This window comes from Tetrao urogallus (assembly GCF_951394365.1).
Source record: "Tetrao urogallus genome assembly, chromosome: 12".
Taxonomy (NCBI): Eukaryota; Metazoa; Chordata; class Aves; order Galliformes; family Phasianidae; genus Tetrao; species Tetrao urogallus.
Genome location: NC_136825.1, coordinates 13282440 through 13298994, shown reverse-complemented (window position 1 = coordinate 13298994; position 16555 = coordinate 13282440). Strand labels below are relative to the sequence as shown.

General features: G+C 35.4%; 1 protein-coding gene across 1 annotated transcript in view; it reads right to left on the bottom strand.

The window, feature by feature from the left end:
• Positions 1–2812: 2812 nt before the first annotated feature.
• Positions 2813–16555, bottom strand: part of TENT4B (terminal nucleotidyltransferase 4B) — a gene marked incomplete at its 5' end in the record, with an annotated part of 35379 nt that continues 21636 nt past the window's right edge. Inside the window, 10 exons of the mRNA XM_079541584.1 lie at positions 2813–3089; positions 4370–4534; positions 5098–5285; positions 7054–7157; positions 7256–7382; positions 8273–8486; positions 9776–9904; positions 11059–11166; positions 12156–12276; positions 14925–14971. Of these exons, the coding sequence (XP_079397710.1) occupies positions 2910–3089; positions 4370–4534; positions 5098–5285; positions 7054–7157; positions 7256–7382; positions 8273–8486; positions 9776–9904; positions 11059–11166; positions 12156–12276; positions 14925–14971 (1383 nt within the window). The 3' untranslated portion in view covers positions 2813–2909. The remainder of the gene's footprint in view (positions 3090–4369; positions 4535–5097; positions 5286–7053; positions 7158–7255; positions 7383–8272; positions 8487–9775; positions 9905–11058; positions 11167–12155; positions 12277–14924; positions 14972–16555) is intronic.

The following is a 16555-nucleotide window of genomic DNA, read 5'->3' as shown; positions in this document are numbered from 1 at the left end:
TGCCCAGCAACCAGCAGGTGAAGCACCCAGACACTACAAAACCTTAAAGAGCTTTGAACACTCTGTTCTTTTCAGTACTGTGAAGGGAAAAACAGGGTGAGTGCCAAGAATGGTGATAAACTGCAGTAGTTAGATTAAACATTTATTTTTCATATATTCACAAAATCTTCACAAAAGTATTGAAACTCAAAAAGGAATTAGACTTGAGTCAAATACAGAGATGAAATGTACAAGACAAATGAGCAGGCAAACTAAAAGGTCTTGAAAGTATTTTACTTCAGATTGAAAAATGAACAGTTCAACTGTTCTGTTTAAATAAAGATTTGCAAGATATACAGTATTTTATGAATACAATGCTGGTCATTTGAGGCAATGTAAAATACCTCAATTCTTCCTTCATGCTTTTTTTTTTTTTTTTTTTTTTCTTTTAGAAAGATACTGTTTACCAAAAAGAAACTTGAGCAGTCCAGGAAAAGCTATTTTCCATTAAATTTATGAAAACCATAAATTGAGGCAAACCTAAGATTCCCAATGGAATCAAGATTATCTTCCCGCTACCACCACCTTAAAATTATCACATGCTTATTGGAACACTAATATCTGCACCCTAAGAGTACATTTGCTTTCAACAATGAGGGTGATTCTTTTAAAAACACTTCAGTGTGGTAAATGCGATACAGATCTTTGCAGGTACTTAGTTTTGGAACAGTTTTGCTAATAGCAGCTAACAATACTGGATTAATATAATTTATAAATAATTGTTCCCTAAGCGGTGAACATAAGTCTACACATTCACAATAATCTAAAACAAAATAAATACTGTGATTATGCATAATGTGGAATAACTTTTACTAGTTTCTATGAATAAAAGCTCAACGTCCTGTGGATAAAATTATCTGATCAAATTAAAATATGAATCTAATTTCTTTTTTAAATATTGTCAAATTAACATCACTTAAGCTTAGTGTTTGAGTAACCGTTAGGACTTTCCACACTTTTGGAATATATATATGTATTCTTTCCTTTTTGAAGTAAAACACTTTAACATTGTAAATGTTTATTCCTTTAAGTGATGACATCAGTTCTGGTCTTATTTGTGCTTTTTTTTTTTTTTTACTTTAAAAATCATTGCACTCATTAGTGCCCATCAAAGGTCAGGTTGGTCTGTAGAATCCACAACTGTATACATACTGAAAAAAGAAAAGCTAACACTACTTTTTATAAAAGCAACATCTCCAGAACAGCTGCATTAAATACAGCCACGTACGCCGGGTACAAACTTTCCTCTTAAAAGAAACGTGTGAAAGTAAATGCCACTCAACATTTTAGCACTGAAGTGTCCCAGCCCCTTTTCCAAGCGATACCTGCAGTTACGCATCTGATGGGCGCTCGTGGCATGGAGCTCACTGCAGCGAGGCTGACGTGACTGAACCAGACAAATGCGGAGTTTGAATTTAGTGATAATTACTTCAACGAAGAGATGCTATGAGATATGAAAGGTTTGGGTTTTTAAGGCAATACAAAATATATTTCATCATTTGATTTTTTTTTTTTTAATAATAATTAAGTGTAAATACAAAAATGCCTTAGAGGGGAGTGAGAAAAAATACTTTAATTGTAAAATTTACTTAAAGCTTCAACAGTTATCATCTCCTACAGGAGTTAGCAAAAATATAAAAGACAAAAAACCAGACCTAGAATGGGGAGGGAAGGCACAAACAAAGAGGCATGGGATCCAAGCAGCCCAGGAATGCAAACGGCCTGTAGCAAACCGAGTTGTTTTGGTTTTGTTTTTTTAAACTAAGGGGGGAAAAAAAAAAAAAAAAAAAAAAAAAAAAAAAAAAAAAGAATCACCAACACCAACCAACCAGCCCTCCCCAAAGTGGCTTACATCAAAAAAAAAGAGAAAAAAAAAGAAAAAAAAGAGGGAGGGAGGACCACTAAGGGTAGGAAGAGAAGGGTGCAACTATAAAACCCCACTGCCCTGAAATGATGGCACTCTAGAAAACAAGGTGAAAGTTACTTCTCCGAGATGACAAGCTCAGTGTCTACACAAAGTACAGCTACACTTATACAAATGAAATGTTTCATTTGTCACCATAAAACTTTCTTCCAGAGGAACAGCTTTTGCAGATCAAATGTTCTATTAAACCTTAATGCCAAGAAAAGAAATTCTGAGCAATATAACTAGTAATGTCTCTTTATATGGATGTTAAGATGACAATTCAGATTATTTTCCAAACTAATCCTGAGAAAAATTTATGTTTACAATTTAAACAGTAATGTTATGTAAAAAGTATTAACAAATCCACTATTACAAATGTCAGTTTTCCTATATGGTCATCTATATATACACAATAAAATGGTAAGTATATGCAAAAATAATAAAAAAATCATGCACAAATTACTTTCACGGTTAAAGGCTGGGTTTCCCTCAAAATACAATTTTTGCCTTTTTATTCTTTTCCTATTTTCTGTGTTTTGTTAACCACCCCTTAGACACACTGAGTACTACCCCTACAGGTCAGCATGAGCTGATGGGAAATACATTTATTTTACATTCAAGCTTTTATATCCTAAATGACCCTGTTGTAGCATATGACTTATCAAATGAGCAGACTTTTTCCTTTTTTTTTTTTTTCCTTTTAAAATTTTTTGTTCTTTTTAATTTTTTTCTTTTTTTTTTTTTCTATTTTTCTTTTTTTTATTTTTTTTTTTTAATTATTATTTTTTATTTTTGCAGTGATCAATCTTCATGATCCGTTCCGTGGCGAGCTGGGAAAAAAAAATGCAGTTGCTAATCAATGTCCGAACAGTCTGAAGCTCCGGAAGAGATCCAAGGAGTCACTATCAAACTATCCTGTAGCATGAGATCATTGCACACAGAAGAACAGTCATAAAATAGGCAACTATCTACAAAGGTCTGAAAGGGCTGCATCCCTCTTGTGTTTCCTCTTTTTGCCATGGAAATACTGATGGTGGGATTTGCTGCCTTGATGTTGTTTGTTTGTGACTGAGGTACCGTGGCTTGAATTTGCTGGACCTTGGAAGCCTTTGTTAGACGAGCGGAATAACCGTGCAGATCCATGCTGCAAAGAGAAAGAGGGCCCAGTAAGTCCATGGTAAGAAGAAAGCGTGGGAATTACACAAACTTATTTGGGGATAACAAGGACATCAGCTCATGAAAATGAGTCCACAAAGGAACTGGCAAGGCAGGAGCTGGGCCACTGTTTGAGCGGCAGAATGAAACCACAAATCTTTCATTTTGCCAACTGCAAACAAATCTCATCTCTAGATCCAAACCACATGTCAACAGAGTGAAGAATACAGCACTCTGAATGTTGAAAATGATAGAACTGCTCTATTTCACCCACTGTGCACCCATCAGAAACGTGTTATATAGAAAGAGAATTCCATAATCCGAGAAGAGATGAAGATTGCTCAAATCTCATAATCTGTGCAAATTAAGACAACATTCCTTTAAGACCAAGACTAATTTTACATCACATCTTTCTGCAGATGTACAATACCTCAGGTTGTGTGTGTTCACCTGCCAGCACCAGAGCTGGCCCTGTGCAATAACACAAACATACATGAATGGTATGTTTAAGGCCTGTTTGTTTAAACTGTCTCATTCTTAGCTAGAGAACATCAGCAAACAGGAGGCAGCAAGTCGTCAAATTTACTTTTCAGGAACATTACACTAAGTTCCAGACAATTTTTCATCCACTAAAATAGTCCTAAGTTCTGAAGAAGTAGAAAACTTTGAACTGCATATATTCAGAGGTATACTGAATATAGAGGCACATTGTGTTTCCAGATTACTGAGCTGTCACCAAAGTATTTTTCAAAAAGATAAATCCCCTGGTGCATAAGCTGTTAGGTCTCACCACAGAGATATCTGAATTTAAGGGGAAAGGAGAAGGAATTTCATGTACCAGCAAGCATCTTCATCTCCTTTACTAAAAGGCATTTCAGCAAAGATCAACAGTTAACACAGCAGTCAGTCATTGTTTTACACACACATTTTTGCTTACTGTTATTTACTGAAGCACACACAAGTCCAATTATTTCTCATGCTTTGCAGTTAAGAATGGACTGACAAAATTTTTGTGAAAAAGATTTTTACAACACAAACACGTACTTCTAACTAGTCTAGACTTCCCAAAATAAAGTCAATCCAACTGTCATTATGTTTAAGCCTGGAAAAAGCACAAAACTAAGCTAGAAAGAGAACTGGATGACTTGAATGCAAACAGTATTCAGTGTTTTCTAGTGGAACAAAGGAGAAAAACACAATGTTTTCTTTCCAGAACAAACTATCCCTCCATAGAGGGTATGTGCTATAACATTTAAACATTTCACAAACCTGAGATTTGTTCGTGTTGCTGGATGTATTGCCTGTTTGGCTGCTTTGTGTTTTCCCACTTGACTGGGAGGATTCCAGTGATACTTCTTGTGACCCCACTCTGTTTGTTGTAGGCTGGCGACAACTCAATTGCTTAGAGGTTTTGCAAGGTGTTCCATCAGAATCCTTCAGGAAAATGTAAAGTGTAAGTGAGTTTTTCTTAAGAACAAATATGTTTTTCTTTAAGTGAGTGAGTTTTCCCTTAGAAATAAAGCTAGCAATGGATGAAACTTGAAATGTTGTTTATTAAACTTTCAGTTCAGAATTCTTACTGACTAAACAGATTGATTTTAAAGCATATTGGTTCATGATTCCAATGTTGGAATCTAATATTCTTCATTTATTATTTTTTTTAATAGAAATCTCATTCAAACAGATTTATTTCTAAGACATTTTCTATTCTAATTTTTTTAAGTGTACAGATTAGGACTACCAGTCTTTTTAAAAAATACAGAGATAAAAAAGGGCTATGAAGCTTTGTATCTACTGCACTGACTTCCTTATATGCAAGGTGTCAAAAAACACACTGCAATTTACATGTCCAAGAACTGCATAAGAGGGGACATTTACGCAGGTTAGGATTCTGGATGAAATACTGAACTCTGGTTCTATGCTTTCCAAACGTCCTCTGTGGCAATACCAATAAAGAGAACAGTTTAAAATCAAAATGCAGAAAACCTCCAACTTACTACATCACTAGAGCTGGACAGCGTAGATGATGACGATGATAAGGGACCTGATGAAGAATTTGAAGAATGTTTACTAAGTGTTTCTGAAGTTTTATTTCTAGGTTTTCCCAGTGCTTCATTCTCTTCAGCGAGATTATTGTTGCATTTGTCTAGTTGCTGATTATCTACTATCAGGGTTACTCCGTTACCTATTAAAAATGAGACAGAACCATCAATATACATTAAGTGACATTAATTATTATCTCTTTCAATATATGCACCCATTCAGGTGTTATGTATCTGTCTATGTCCAGCAGGACACAGACAGACATCTGTCTGTACATAATTTTAATACATGCAAGCACATTTGTATGTTTGTGTGTATGTACTGCATGCAGCAAAAATACTTTGCAGAGACTATGGTGGATTACTGACAAGATCCATTCTTGTACACTATGAGAACAACCAAGCATTACCCACAGTGCAGGATGAAGGAGAGATGAGGCGTGGAAGAGGGAAGTCAACAGAGCCCAGGTGTGTGGATTAATAGAAGTGCTTTATAGCATGCTTAAACAGCACTCTATATTTAGCTTTATTTTAGGTCTAAATACTGTTCCTATGCATTCAGCATTCAGCAACTCCTAGCTGAAGTTGAAGCTCCTACTGGAGCTGCTAGGGTCATAAGAACTTCAACTAACTCTCATTGGCTTTGTATGAACTTTGTATCAACTGAAAATACAAGACAAAGAACTCTTATTTCTTAACTTCTACTTTAATAAATAAAAAGAATCAGAACTTTAATCTAAACTAAACCTGCCAGGTGAACATTGCAACTGTCACCATTACCTTCCTGATATAAGGGTATTATTACTAAATAATTGCTTTGTCCCATACATTGCACCTTGGAGTTACCTCTGCTTCTTTCCCAGTAACCAGTATCCACATTAAAGGCTGTCAGGCTTTTCCGGACAACTTATATTGAACTGGCTTTCTAATAGAATTATGTAATACATGTTTATTGCACCACTAGCTTTATTTATATACAGCTTCATACGTCTCAAGAGGCAGATAAGTCATGCTACGGAGCTTGCAGGACCAAACTGCGGTTGACTGCCATTGCCAGTGGTACAGCAGTGCCACAGAGATCTACAGAGAGGTAAAACAGAAATGGCCCGCTGGGGGCCATTGGGGAAATCACTAAAAATATCTTTAAAAACAAAACCCCAGCCTAGCCTGAAGACCAGTATTTGTGTGTCTTCTCTGATTTAATGGCTAACTGGAGAAGACTTCTGGTAGCTAACATTCTAAAATTAATTGTAGAGTACTGTAATTAATTTGAAAATTTCCAGCTAGCACATACACCTGCACCCAAAGAGAGTGACAACTTGTTACTGGGCAATGAAAACAAAGATTATTTTAAAATACACTTTTCAACAAGATCTCTATATAGATCCTGTGTGTTTCCATTTGTTAGTAATAACAAAATATCAATCACAATTCTTACTTCTGTTTTAAAGACTTATTTTACTTATATGGTCAATTCTTGTTTAAATACTGCTTCTGTAGATAGACATTATGTTAAACATTAAAAATAAAAGATGAACAAAAGGTCAAGATTTGGATTTTAACTAGCATTCCTAATAATTACTTTTCAAACATTATCCACAAAGGAAGAGTGACAATAACAACATGTGATTTAAATCTCATGTTTGTCAGGAGCCTAGTTTCGCAAGCCAGCACTGTTTACCGACCTCCATACTGACCAAATCTAACACTGTAGAATAGTGATGCTATGATACAACCTTTCTTGCAGAAGTTTAAATTTTCTGGGTGAAAACACAAGAAAATCCATCTCCACTTTGCAAATAAACTTATACTAGGATGTATGCATCACCTTATGTGGAACAGAAGCAACAAAAAAATGCACATAATCAAAATGTACAGGAACTCTATCCTGTATGCTTAGTCAAATCTTACCATTACACGAAGAGTCAGTCCTACTTTGCATTCCCCACTGCTTTGATATCCAGTCTCTGTAGGTGGCCACTTCCTGTGTTACTCTAATGATTCTACCTAATATACTGTAAACCAGGAGAAAAGAAAAAACTCCAAACAATTAATTTCAGGTACAGAAGAACATAAGCAATCAACGTCTGAGATTTAGACTCATAAAATTTACCTTTCAGTTTCGTTGTTGGGATAATATTTAGCTATTGGGGAAACTGCATGGCTCAAAACAACATAGGCATAATCAAAAGCCTGTTTCACTTGCATGGCACCATATGAACTCCTGCCAACGTCATTACCTTAAAATAAGAATATAAATGAATATGTGAAACTGAAACCATGATTATCTGCTTTCCGACAGGGGACAGTTACAGTTTTTTGTTTTTGTTTTTTTTTAACTGTCCTTAAGTTCCATCTCACTACAGTTAAACTTTTACAGTACAAGACTACTACAGATATTTACATGTATGGAAGTCAAAAAGAGTAAAAGCTCAATACAGGAATAAAAATACAAATAGAAATAAAAATCAGGTGCTGCATGTATTACAAATGTAACAGTACTATCTTGGGCAACAGATTGGACGAACGTACACTCTGTTCTAAAACAGCGCTTCATTTCCCACTTCAGAGTCCAGCATTCATGTTAACAACTGAATTTAACATAAAAGTAAAAAGACAGATTACAATTGCTAAAGAATCACAGAGAAGGGGCTGGACAAGATGATCACCAGAGGTCCTTTCCAAGCCCTACAATTCTGTGATTCTCTGAATGAGAACAATGGGCATAAGCATATACTGCAAAGCACGAAGGTGCAACTGCGACAGAGGCAGGCACAGGCTTGGAAGGGAGGTATGCACATACAGCCAGCCCGTATGCATGCCTGCATTCCTGTAGCTGTATCGCTGTCACAACTCTTGAGGACTGTAAAGTTGTTTGGTGTGCCTTTTTATACTTATATTTCCTGACAGAAGCACAGGCACACTCTTGGATAGCAAGATAGAATTTGCTAGGAGCATTTAAAATAAATAAACAAATAAAGAAATAAAATCACAACATTGAGTGCATCTTGTGTTCTCAGACACAAGCAATTTCTTAAGATTTTTGGTGGTCACTACACTATTCCTTGGTTTAACTCTTGAATTTAGCATTCTCTTCGTCAACACAGAAAAGCATGGTTTGTGAGGATACCTGGCTGTAATGGATCTTCAATATACAGCATGGATGGTCTATAGCCATCTAGCATGCTTTTTTGCACTTCATCTTTGGCAACGTAAGAGCCACCATCCTTTATTCGGATTCCAGTCTTCAGATAATTGAAGTGACGTCCATATAATTCAAAAAACTCTATTAAAAGAACACCATAGTTGGCATTGGGTGTGCAGGCATCTTCTCTGGGATGCAGCTATTAAGAAGAGAAGAAAAAAAATAATGTTCTTAATACTTCAAATGCCTGCAAGTCCTCTTCTGTTTACCTTTATATTATTTTCTAATTCAAGGCAAGCACGTTGAAATATAATAAGTAACACATAATAATAAAGCAGACATATCTGAATGTAATAACCATTCTTGATAAAGCTGTCCTGCCTCTTTGAAACAAGATGTAATCAAAGCTTTTATAAACTCATTACCTCTTTACAATAAGGCTGGCAAGTATTTCTGCCTTTATATTTGAATGTTAAAGGCGTTTCTAACATTTATATACTTTGTATTTGAACTTTCAGTTCAGTAAGTCAACTTCAGTGCCAATGGCAGAGCTCATACACACACAAAAAAAAGAATGCTCCAGAATCAATTTCATCTTCAAAAACCTGGGTTTTTAATACAAATACAGGATTTCAATCTACAAAGCTATATAAATAAACCCCCTTACTGTTAGGCACGCAGCCTAAGAGATTACAGATTGGTTTTGTAATTGTTATAAAACCTGACTGGATCAGTTTTTGCTAATGGAAATGCCACTAGTTACAATTTTTAAAAAATGGGAAAGGGAGAGGTTTGGGTTTGTTTCAAAAAGATACGCCTGTTACGTTCATTTCTTTTCTGCTTGGCTGTCAACTGAAAACTGCACTGAGCAAACACTGATCTCCAGCTCAAGGGTCAGGTTTAGAAGTAACTACAGTGTGAAAAAGTACAAATACACACACACACATAGTGTACACACGTAGTTAAAGAGTAAGATTAAACACAAGAAAAAAAATGAGGCTAAAAGAGAGAACTTGCTACTTTGTACCTCCGCAAAGTGTTTTCTCAGCCCAAAATAACACAATGGATTTAGCTTATGAATTCTGTTCTCTAGTATTCTGTTCTCTAGTATTTAACAGACAGTAAAATCTTTATTCTCTTCCAGGTGAAAAACCAAAACAAGCAAATAAAATTCTGTTGTATTCATTTAACTATATGCAGAATATATGATCTTGAAACCAAGTGTTACAAAGAACAGCTGTGCCTAACACTAACAGTACCACGCTCTAGACCTGGTATCGATACACTAATGGATGTTCCAAACATCTCCTCTAATTCCAGAAGCAGCAGTATGGAAGACAGAAGAGAAGACAGCTGCAATGTGACTATTATAAATGAAAAGGGAGTGCAAAACCACAAACAAAAGGGATTAAATTATTAAGTTTAACAATTAAACTCTTTAATATATGCCCATTAGCATCAACAGATAATAGATTTCATTAAGCTTACCTGAAGGAAACTGACAGCCATTAAAAAAAGACTGTAAGAACCAATTCCACCTGTGAATACTTCATTAAGGTCCCTCTGCAACAGGAACTGTTTCAATACTAAAACTAGATATGGTAATACAGGGTATTTCTGAAAAAGAACCAAAAAAGTTTCAGGATACCCTGATGCATATAAACAGTTGATGCTAAAAAGCCTCACATATACAAATTTTAGGAGGAAGGTTTATGTAAGCACACACAGACAGAACTAGACAGACAAGTACTCAAGGCTATCATGCCAAAATTGAGCAAAGAATAAAGACTTTTTTTTCTCCTATTAAAGTTCTGTAGGTTTAAGTAGAAGGCAGTGTAGAAACAAACTGAGTTACTTTCATACTTACTACTATATACACATAAAAGAATAAACAATTAACAAGTTGAACTCCATGCATCTAGCTCATCAGCAACTGAGAAAATCCCCCAATACTTGGAAGTTACCTTGCAACTCAATGACATTATCAAGACAGATGTACATGATTTCTAATCATTTTGATTTGAAGTGCTTGCTTTACTCAGACTTACAGATTTTCCCAAAGGAGTTTTGCTTATTTAACTACTGAAATACTTTTTCTTATCGTTAGGCTAAAAACAAAACAAAGCACTTAGCAGTAGAAAATCAATACCATATCACCAAAATGAGACTGCACTTCATATCCTTACACAGAACATAAAAATCCAAGTAACACTTTCTACTATTTTGATACAACATCTACCACAAGCATCCCATACACCGAATAGCAAAAAGTATATAAAGACACTGTAATATCCAGATACTGTAATACATCCAACATATGGAGAAAAAAGCCAAAAGGCAATAGGATCCATGAGACAGCTATCAGGGAACTCCTGAACCATAACTCGCTGTGTCTAACTTCATCAGCATTTGTATACTGGAACAATATTCAATCGAGACCAAGATTATTCCTACCTGCTACAAGACTGCAGAGCACTACTGATTTTATGTTCACAGAACCACAGTTAAAAGAGCAGAACATTCAAAGTCAGTATTTAGTGCATTTTCATTAGTCACTGTACCACTGTACCATTTCCATATGTACTCCCTTTGTACATTTTACTCTTTTCATGTATTTGATGGCAATAAACCTAAGAATTACATGCAGTACTACCAGACAACAAAAACTAACTGTGAATGCATATCTGCAGTAAGGATGCAGCTCAAAGTAAAACAAATAAAGTCACCACATGAATATAGAGCTCTATAGCTCTATCATAGTATTGCCTAACCTTGATAAAATCTTTGATGAGCTGTGCTGCTTTAACCCCATTCTGTACATTAAAACTGATATCAACTTTTACTTCCGTGAAGGAATCTGTCAGTTTAATAATAGGTACCTGCAAAAGAAAGACAGATTAAGTCAACACACTTCCAACACACGTTTGTTTTCATTCTTAATGCTATGCATCAATAAAACCGATATATCTTATGAATTCATGGAGAAGGCAAATAAAAAAAACAGGTCTCCTAACTAGTTATGAACACACACTGCCTACCTGTTCAAATTTTGCTTTTCTTAACTCATATATGTTGTTTTCAGTTCACTACACTGTTTTAACAAAACATAACACTGCAGCTTCAAAGTTATTTACTTTACATTGGTTTTAGCCAGTTTCTGGTGCAGCGCAGCTCTAGCAGGAGAAACAAACAGCAGAGGGAGACAAATGCTTAAGAAATAAATGGTAACAGACATACTCCTAAGAAAACACACAGATTCCTCAGCAACGTTATCTTTAAACAAGAAGCAGAAGGTATTGAGAGCACTCTACTGTATCTCCACCTGCATGATTTCTAAATTATGTCTTTCACTAATGACAGCAGTCAGACATCTGCTTCAACACCCTTACCACAGTCTTACAACAAGCAAAAGGGAGGAAGTCAGAATAGAATTAATCCCATCCTGCACAAGAAATACCATTAAATATTTATGCAATACTTATACTGTACTCATTAATTCTATATGAAAGCATATTATGTCTGCTTACTTGCAATAAAAAATACATATATTTCACTTACTTACTACAAATTCTGTCCAGAAATTTACAAGTTTGATTTCATTAATTCACCTCAATGACTAGCATAACCACACTTGAAAGTAAGCATATGCTGTGCTGTGTGGAAACTCTAAAGACTTTTTCCCAATAGACGAAATGTTTTCTTGGAACACCATCAATTATTTTGTCAGAAATTAAACCATCATTAAATAAAAAGTTTCTATTTTGATGTGAAGTAGCTTCTGCTTATGAGTATTTATCCTTTTAACACGATCCTCCTTAGTCTAGAAATTTAGTTTAAAAAAGGAAATACCCTTCTTTCCCAAACTTACAGTTGCTTTATCTAAAACCTTTACTGAGTTTTCATCTGCTACATTGTGCTTTCTAAGAGCTTCTTCCAGGGTCCAAAGAGGTAACGTCTCCCATTTTCCAAACACAACTAAGTCAATATCGCTGAAATGAAAAGAAGACATAGATACATTCAAATTAAAAGACCAATACACCAAAAAGACAGACAATTGATACCCACATGTAACTAGAAGTAAGCTGATGGAATGCAGCTTAGCCAAATAATTTATTCTTTATATTCTTTGGAAAGGGGTGGGGGTGAATTCTTACGCTTGGGAAGATAAAGAACATTTCAGATTACCAAGAGCAGAGGGCTGACACACATACAATCAACTGGCTTGCCCAAGTCAGACATGAATCTCCTCACATCACACAGTCAGCAGAGAGGGATCAGCTTCTCCAGAGTAATTTAGAGCAAGAAGGTAAATAACTGTGAATCATATAAGGGCTGCATTCATCATTAAAGTCAATTTAACAGCTAGACACTGAAAAGGAAAGCCCTGCTCCTCATCTTCCTCTCCCAGATGCACAGTCCTGTCCTCTTTAGTCCAAGCCTGGTATTTGTCTAACCTACAGCAAATCAATTCATATACTAATGAGCCTGGCAGAAACCCACTCAACCCCTCTCCATCCACATGCAAAACAAAACAAAACAAAACCCCACACTCTGAGGGTAATTTCCTGCCTCCACACAACTCAAAGGTTGTTTTCCAGATGATCCCAGCACCAAAGTGGGCGCGTGGTAAGCAGCTGGCATGTAGTGCTAACAACAGGGAGCAGGGAAGGAGAGAGAAAAATGTGGCAACTTTTCAGGAAGCAACAAGCTGTTAAATAAAATCAAACCTTCTAGTTAACTTCACTCATTAACTCAGCTCCTTGAAGAAGTATCTCCATCCCTCTAACTTCCTGCCAATGCACACTGACGTTCATTTGGCTACGCAAGGAGCTGAAACCCCAATTACTCTTTTTCTTGTCTTTTTTCTTGATTTCCTATGCAAAGAAGGCAAGTGTATAACCTTATAGTTAAGTATAGCTAAGGTCATTTCAGGAATATGGAGCATAACAAACTGCATAACAGAACACAGTAAAAAGAAAAAAAAAAAAAAGTAGTAACACTACCCCTATCCTTCCCCCTTCTACTCCACATAGGTTTCATAGCTTTGCTCATTCACAAATAACAATGCTTCAACATCCTCAAGGCATTCAAAGAAACTACATCTGCACTAGATGAAACATCTCTTGACAACAACTAATGTCAGCAACAGGAAGTTCAGCACCAGTTCAACTGCATACCATTTAGCTGACAAGGACAGGTAGCATTCAGCACATTTCCAATAACCATGTTTAAACCTGCTTGGAGAGCAGGAATTGGTGCTGAACATTTCTCTTCTAATTTATTTTAACTAAACTAGTGTTTAATACACTAGTGATGCTGATGGTGGCAGTAGGAGACGTCTTATGTACATTAAGAAAGAAAAGGGAACCCTCTCATCACTTGAGGAAACATATTACCTGCAAGATAATACAAAGACCCAGCAGCAGAACAATCACATAACTGATACTGAAGATTTTGTATAAGTAAAAGGATATTAAAGAAATTCTAGCACAGATTAACAGAATTAAAAACACAGTCTGCCAAAAACTCAGTTGAAACCAATATGGAGAAAACAAAGTATATGGAATCAAGTAGAAAACAACAAACCTTTTCTTGTTATTCCATCAACTTCAAAACAGTCAAGCAAATACATACAGAACTATAGCTATTAGTCACGTGGATAGGAATCTCTTGCATTACCAGTGTACAATCAAGTTTAATTAAGCCCATTTAAAATCTATCTTGAAAAGGCCGAGAATGAGGCCAAGAATGAAAACAATATATATTTGTAGGCCTTCTAACTTCTTACAAAAAAAAAAAAAAAAAAAAAAAAGGACCAATTCAGGTTTCTGCAACTCTTTAGATTCCAACAGTTCACGTTGTAACCCTCATGATCTGACATCAGAAGGTGAGATGACTCAGGTATCACTCACAGTCAGTACTGGATATTAATCTCTCATGTTCCCAAAGAACATTTTGGAATATCTACAGAACTGAATTAAAATGTTAATCTCAGACTTACGCTACATAAATGTCTTTATTTCCTGCAGCCGTTTAAGCCTTTGATTCTATTTCTATTTAATTGCCAAAAATGCTTACAAATTTCTATACAGAAGACAATAAAGTCACAGAGCAATGATTTTCTTTATGAAAACTAGTAACAGATTTTGAAAAGGTAGAGGTTAACTACTATACAGATTTCACAAAAGAAGATAAAGGAAAAGAAACGGTACAACATTGATATATATATATTTTTAATCTTCAGTGCTAACATTAAGAAGGTAGCCCTACATGTCTGCATCTCTAGATGATGAAATTTGGCTTTTCTATAAGAAGGTTGACTTCTTATTTTGGTTCAGTTTCTTAATAAAGTCAAAAAGAAAAGAAAATTGTGATTTTTTTCCCACAGTGTAATAATTCAGACCTTTTACTGATAATGTGAAGCTTATATAGATGTATTACAGCTAGTAGCACTAATTACTGGATTTCTGCACATTCTGCAGAGTATTAATAGCACAACCCTTTCTTATTAAAAGAAGTGTGTGGACATGTATGCACAAGTAACAGATACTGGGATATTGGATAGATCTCTACAGGGCTACAGATTCCACAGGATATCCTTTCTCCTGTATGAAATTTATACAGCAAAATTACTAACCTTGTAGGTAAATATAAACCAGTTTTAAAACTTCCAAATATCTGCACCTGGAACACAAGAACAGTGCGTAAGAAATCAGACTTACAGGTTTCAGAAGACAAATTTTCTACAGTTGCTCGTACAGGATGATTGCTGCTACCCTCCATTGGCAGAATTAGGTATTGCTAGCAGGTACGTTATGAAAGAAAGCACTCTCTTCTGCCACAGCATTTACATACCTAACGTAGTATAAATAGTTAATGATTACATAAGCACAGATAATAACATTAACGACTTCAACTTTTCTCCCAGTAAACTTTTTCTTAATATCAGGATTTTTACTATAAACAAGTTTGGCAAAAGCCATAAATCAGATGATTTTAAAACACTGATGACTGACAGAACACACACACACAGAAGACAACACAAAAAAAAGTCAGATCAATTCTGTTTTGCTTTAAGTATACCCTTCTGTTTTTAAACACATTTTCAGAATTTAGCTTTATATATTTCTGTTGCTTTGTACACTTAAAATAATAAAAAATTTAAACCTAATCGTTTTTGTTGTTGTTTTTTTTTCCTGAATTACAGGTAGCACAACTCTCTCTAAAACAACAACAAAATAGCTTCAGGAACTGTCACATGATCATGCAGATTCAGTTCACTGTGCTGGATTTTTATTAGCACTGTAAGTTTAAAACACTGTGTATGTATTGCAAGCTGCCCGAAACCTCAATCTCTTTAATGTACCAAGCCTCACCGGGGGTCAGACTCACAATCCAAGTCTCAGAGGGGACTGGGGAGACTTCAAAGGAAAGTTATCTACACATTTGGACTAATTTTCAACTAGATTGCCTTCTGATGCATTTCCTGGAGCCACCTTACAGTTACATATTCTGCCTTAATGAGTCTCACAAACTAGCTTGATTTCCACCTATGTGTATGTCAAGTGACCCACTTTTCATATTTTTTCCCTTTGGGATAAGAAAAGAGGGAGACAGGAAAAGATGATGTTCTGTAAATAAGTGCTTTTACACTTTAAAAGGCTAAGAAGCAGAACACAAATTCTTCCTCTTGATTATTTTGCATCACCTCACTCTTTAACCTTTCTTATTCCTAAGGCCAACAAAAAGCACGCAACTGCAGTAAACTTAATGTTCAAAGTCCATAGCTGCTCACAGTACAAAAGATTGCAAGAGATGTTACTGCACTAGTATCAATATTTTACCAGATCTTGACAAAAGAAGACAGACAAGACATGCTAAAGATAGGAATGTAATAAAAATAAAAATAATTCTAAACTTACGATAATTTTAAAAAAAAGCACTCTATCAAACTGTTTGGGGCCAGCAGATCAGGATTTATTCCACCACTAAAGAAGTCTGAAAAGTACTTTTTCATAATAAAGCAAACATCGTGGATGGGTTAAGAAAGTCCAAATATGCTTTCACATTACTAAACAAAGGAGTGTGTTCCACTCAACAGCAAAGAAAGCCCTTGTTAAATAAACAACCCTGAAAATATTCATAAACTTACTGATACAACGTATATGACCTTTGCTGAAAGGAATGAGAGAACATCTGCTCTTGTACAATAATTTGGAGTATGAGAAACTGAACTATTATAAAAGAAACCCACACCCACACTCCAAT